Source organism: Volvox carteri (assembly GCF_000143455.1).
Source record: "Volvox carteri f. nagariensis unplaced genomic scaffold VOLCAscaffold_106, whole genome shotgun sequence".
NCBI lineage: Eukaryota > Viridiplantae > Chlorophyta > Chlorophyceae > Chlamydomonadales > Volvocaceae > Volvox > Volvox carteri.
In genome coordinates, this window is record NW_003307649.1 from 159,723 (window position 1) to 164,029 (window position 4,307).

At 55.1% G+C, this 4,307-nt stretch overlaps 2 protein-coding genes across 2 annotated transcripts in view; one reads left to right on the plus strand and one right to left on the minus strand.

The window, feature by feature from the left end:
• VOLCADRAFT_108330 (uncharacterized protein) overlaps positions 1-829 on the plus strand; it is a gene marked incomplete at its 5' end in the record, with an annotated part of 8,947 nt that extends 8,118 nt beyond the window's left edge. Inside the window, one exon of the mRNA XM_002958763.1 lies at positions 210-829. Coding sequence (XP_002958809.1) covers positions 210-326 — 117 coding nt within the window. The 3' untranslated portion in view covers positions 327-829. The remainder of the gene's footprint in view (positions 1-209) is intronic.
• A 1,185-nt stretch (positions 830-2,014) lies between these two features.
• Positions 2,015-4,307, minus strand: part of VOLCADRAFT_100136 (uncharacterized protein) — a gene marked incomplete at both ends in the record, with an annotated part of 11,906 nt that continues 9,613 nt past the window's right edge. The window contains 4 exons of the mRNA XM_002958776.1: positions 2,015-2,026; positions 2,286-2,513; positions 3,747-3,830; positions 4,054-4,210. Coding sequence (XP_002958822.1) covers positions 2,015-2,026; positions 2,286-2,513; positions 3,747-3,830; positions 4,054-4,210 — 481 coding nt within the window. The remainder of the gene's footprint in view (positions 2,027-2,285; positions 2,514-3,746; positions 3,831-4,053; positions 4,211-4,307) is intronic.

The following is a 4,307-nucleotide window of genomic DNA, read 5'->3' on the forward strand; positions in this document are numbered from 1 at the left end:
CTCTGCCGCCAGCCCATGCCGGCACAGCTGCTATGGTACCAGGCCTGGGTACCGCCGCCGCCAGCAGTCTCGCCGCCGCCGCCGCCGCCGCCGCCTCCGTCAACCCGCCGCCGCTGGTCCTATCACCGAGGACTTGGCAACTGGAGCCCGCCGCGGTGGTGCCCGCCGGTACCGCCACATCCCCGTCGGCGCTACCACTGCCGCCGCAGCTGCTGCCAGTCAATGCTGCCAATGTCTCAGCGCCGTACAGTTTCATGACTGGCAGTCGTGCGCCGTCGACTGGCGGCTTGCCTCCAGCCATCTACCCCGCGCCCCTCCACGACTGAACGAGCGAAGCGCCGACGAGAGGACGATGGCGGGGGTGGCGAGGAGGGGAGGAAGGGGGAGAGAAATGTTTGGCGGGGGGACGAACACACACACTGGGGGGGTTGCTGTGTATGATGAGGGCAGGAAGGGGGGTACTGGGGCGCCAGTAGGGAGAGAGGTGGGGGAGGGAAGTGCAGCGGCAAACGAGCCGCTGTTACATGTTCATCGTATTTTCTGCTGATGTCGCTGATATGCTGTTGGGACGTAGGGGGCAGCAAGTTACTTACAAAGGGGCAGCGGTGGCCACTAGGTATCTTCCGAGTCGTTCTTACTGATGTATTTTTATATTATATGTGCTATACTGTCATTATTAATTACATCCGCGTCCGATTGATCATATCATATTACACATATTCACGTATAAATCCCCCCCGCCCTTGCGAAGGGCAAAACCGTTAATATGGGATCCTACGCCGTCATGCAGTACATATTATCTACTTAACTCGTGTAATATATTATGTATAATACATGCGAAATATCGTGTGGATTATCTGTGACTTGATTATCTGTGAAATAGGTTGCGATGCGTGATGGTGGGGGTGACAACAGCATCGTTAGTTGGCCCCATCCAGATAGAGTGTGTTCGTCGTCATGTCACACGTTGTCTGTGGACTCTGTGACTTTATAGCCGCCGTTAAATACATATCATGTCAGCGCATATATAAGAGCGTCTTAAAGTCTTTAACGAAGAAGTTGGGGAAACCGAGGAGAAAGAGGAGGCGCCCTGCCGCTCTCCGTTACTCCGAAAAAAGCGTCCTCATGCTGTGGTGTAAAAAATCACAATGTGTATGCCTACTAGTAGACAACACGTATTGCCATATGGCATGGGGCGAGGAAAAGACCATGCGCACTCCCAAAGCACAGCAGGCAATGAATGTCCAGGCGTGTTTGCTTATTGGCCGTGTGCATCAGTGTTTGCCAACCGCTGCGGACCGGGAATGGCTTTCCCGACGGCAGACTCCCAAAAGGGGGGGGAAAAACGGCCACCAAAGCAGCGAACTGCAATCAATTATCCAATAAAGCACACTGCTGCAGTAAAGCAAACAGTAAAGCAACTGAACGGCGCATATGATATTATACACAAAAACGATGGCAAAATATGTACTCGACATGTTGTATAGGGCGTGTATAAGGCTAGATGGCCCATTGACAGACAAAAATCTGATGGGCGAATTCACAAATTCGTGTAAAACTGGAACCCCTGCCTCTCGACGTAAGTAGAGCGAGCGCCTTCGCAGCTCACATCACTACTTCGATCGCTCTCATAATGGCAGCATACAGCACTAGCACCTACCAGGCAAATCCCTTCCTGCCTCCCTTGGTGTAACCAATCGACATTATTCAGCGCCCATTTGCGCCACCACGGCGTTCACACGCGCCACACATCCAAAACCCAGGCGGGCATATTTAATGAATCCGACGAATCCTCTATATGTATTGCACATCGGCACAACCCGCATACGCGGGTCGGTCCTGCTTTTGTTGCTTTGCGGCAAAACAAGCGTGAACGGTGTGTGGTATGGTACAAAGCAACAGCACCGAAAGCATCCGCGAGGGCGGATATAGCCCTATACCGATGAATGATTGTAAGTAAATAATGGTTATAATATTCGTCAACGCAGCGGACAGCAGCTGCGGTTTGCCCATATCAGAAGCACGCCTGCGAAACGCGCCAGTGACACATACGCATACATGCACAGAAATACACACACACACATACATACACGCCAGACACATACGAAGCTCCCATCGCCATTAAGAAAGAAACCATCGTTTCCATTCCATTCCCATTTTCACGCCACCGTCGTCAGTAGCGGTCACCCCGGGGGCACGGCACCCCTTGACGTTCGACGCAGGACACCCCGCTCGAGCGACCTGCTGCTGCTGCCCACACACTCTCACTGCTGCTTAGAACTGACCGGGGAGGGAGGGAGGAGCGGGATGTAGCAAACCGATGAATGATTGTAAAACGGGGCCGGGATATGTGACGAGGACGACGGCGGCTTCTTGGCGAGGTGGACGGACAGGAAAGGGAAAGCGGACGACGACATCAACTTCTTGCGAAGTGTTGTCACAAGGCAACCATTGTTCTCCTCCTCGAATCCTTGGCTCCAGTCGCCTATGGCGAGAGGCTGTCCAATATGGGGCTGGGAGAGTAGGCAGCGCTGCGGGAGCGCGCGTGTTGCGGTGCAACCAGCCAGCCAGCTGCTGCTGTTGCTGCCGGTTGATGAAAACGTGCGCGCGATAACACAGCGCTGAACTCTCTCTCTCTCTCTTTGCCTCCCTCTCTGTCTATCTGGAGCATGGCTACGGCCGGTTTCCCCCTTTTCCAGCGGATTCCGAGTAATAAAAATGAAGAATTCAGGTGATGAGAGTGGTAACCATAACATATTGTTTATAATGACTTTGAAACTCCTTTCCTCCCTCCCAGGCCACCGTTAAGTCACCGTTGGTAAGATCTTATTTGACCGAGGCGAAGCCGGCAATGCTGGTGCTGCAATCGTAGTAGGCCCCGGCGTGGATGAGAATGCGGGGTCCCGACTCTTAGCCGTAATGGTGGTGGTGGTGGTGGTTGTAGTCCTAGCTACCCCGCCGCCCATAATCACCCACATCCTTCCGCCGCATCGGTCCCTGCATCGGGTCAGGTACGTGCCCACCACCACAGCGGCCAGCAGCGCCACACCTACACCCGCCGAAATGACTATGATGGCTGAGGGGGTAATGCGAACCTCGGCCCGGTGACCGTTGAGCAGGCTGCTACTGCTACTGCTACTGCTGCTGCTGGTGGTGTTACTGTCAGTGCCATTATCGTTGCGGCTGTGAAGGGTGGCTTCGGATGATTCTTCTGCAATAAACGCAGTGCGACGGCACACACGCCACAAGACACCGCAACGTGTGTGTGTGTGTGTGTGTGTGTGTGTGTTGGGTGGGGGAAATTGTCAGGTTAAATGGATAAGTGGGGGACAGGGGGAAGGTATTGTCAGGCATTGATGGACACAAAAATTCACCCTATTAACGAAAACAACAAGGGAAAGTGCGAGGATTGGGATGGGCACACCACACATATGCTCCACACAACACACCTGTCCCCAAAAGGCCACAAAATACCCCACCGTGCCAACGCGCCAACGCGAATCCACGAGCACAAATAAAAATATTCCACTCCTAACCTGGATCACATGTTTCTCGCGCACATATTTGCATTATTTTAACTTGGTTTCCCGTGGGGTTGACGATCAAAGGTGTACTGTTCCCTTCCCTTGTCCGTTTTCCCCCCTCCCCTCTCCTGACAAAGGCGCATGAACACGCCTCCACGTGCCTGGTGCTGATAGGGTTGCTGGTGAGGTTTGTTTTGGCGGGCTTTGCTGCTGCAGCAGCACCTCAGCGCTGCTGCTGGTGCTGATGATCTCCATTTCTCCGTCCGCCGAGTCCGTTGGCAGCCGTTGCGACGGTTGCGGCTGTTGCTGCAGTTTGCGTTGGGAAAATGCGCCGTTGCGTGGGAAAGGGAACGACATCGATGAGGGTGATGACGACAGAATGCTAGAGAGGACGCGGAAAAGGGGACGGATAGCACGCGGCGGCGGAGGCTGGGCTGGTGGCGGCGAAGGCGGCGGCGTAAACCTTGGTGGTGGAAACGGCGATGGTGATGGCAGTGGCGGCATCTGGGTCACCGAGTATCCGGTCGACCTTGGAGACGGAGACGATGGTAGTGGTGGTGGTGGTGGCGGTGGTGGTACCCGGTATCCCGGTGGCTTTGCAAATGGTGGTGCTGGTGGCGGTGGAGGCGCTGGTGGTCGTTGGGTGGCGACACCAGGAGTTCTTGGCGCCGGAGCCGGTGGGGGAGCTGGAGGAGGAGGGGGTGGGGGAGTGGGAGGAGGAGGAGCTGGAGGAGGAGTGGGAGGAGGCGACATCCGTGGTGAGGGGTTTGGGGGGAGGGTTTG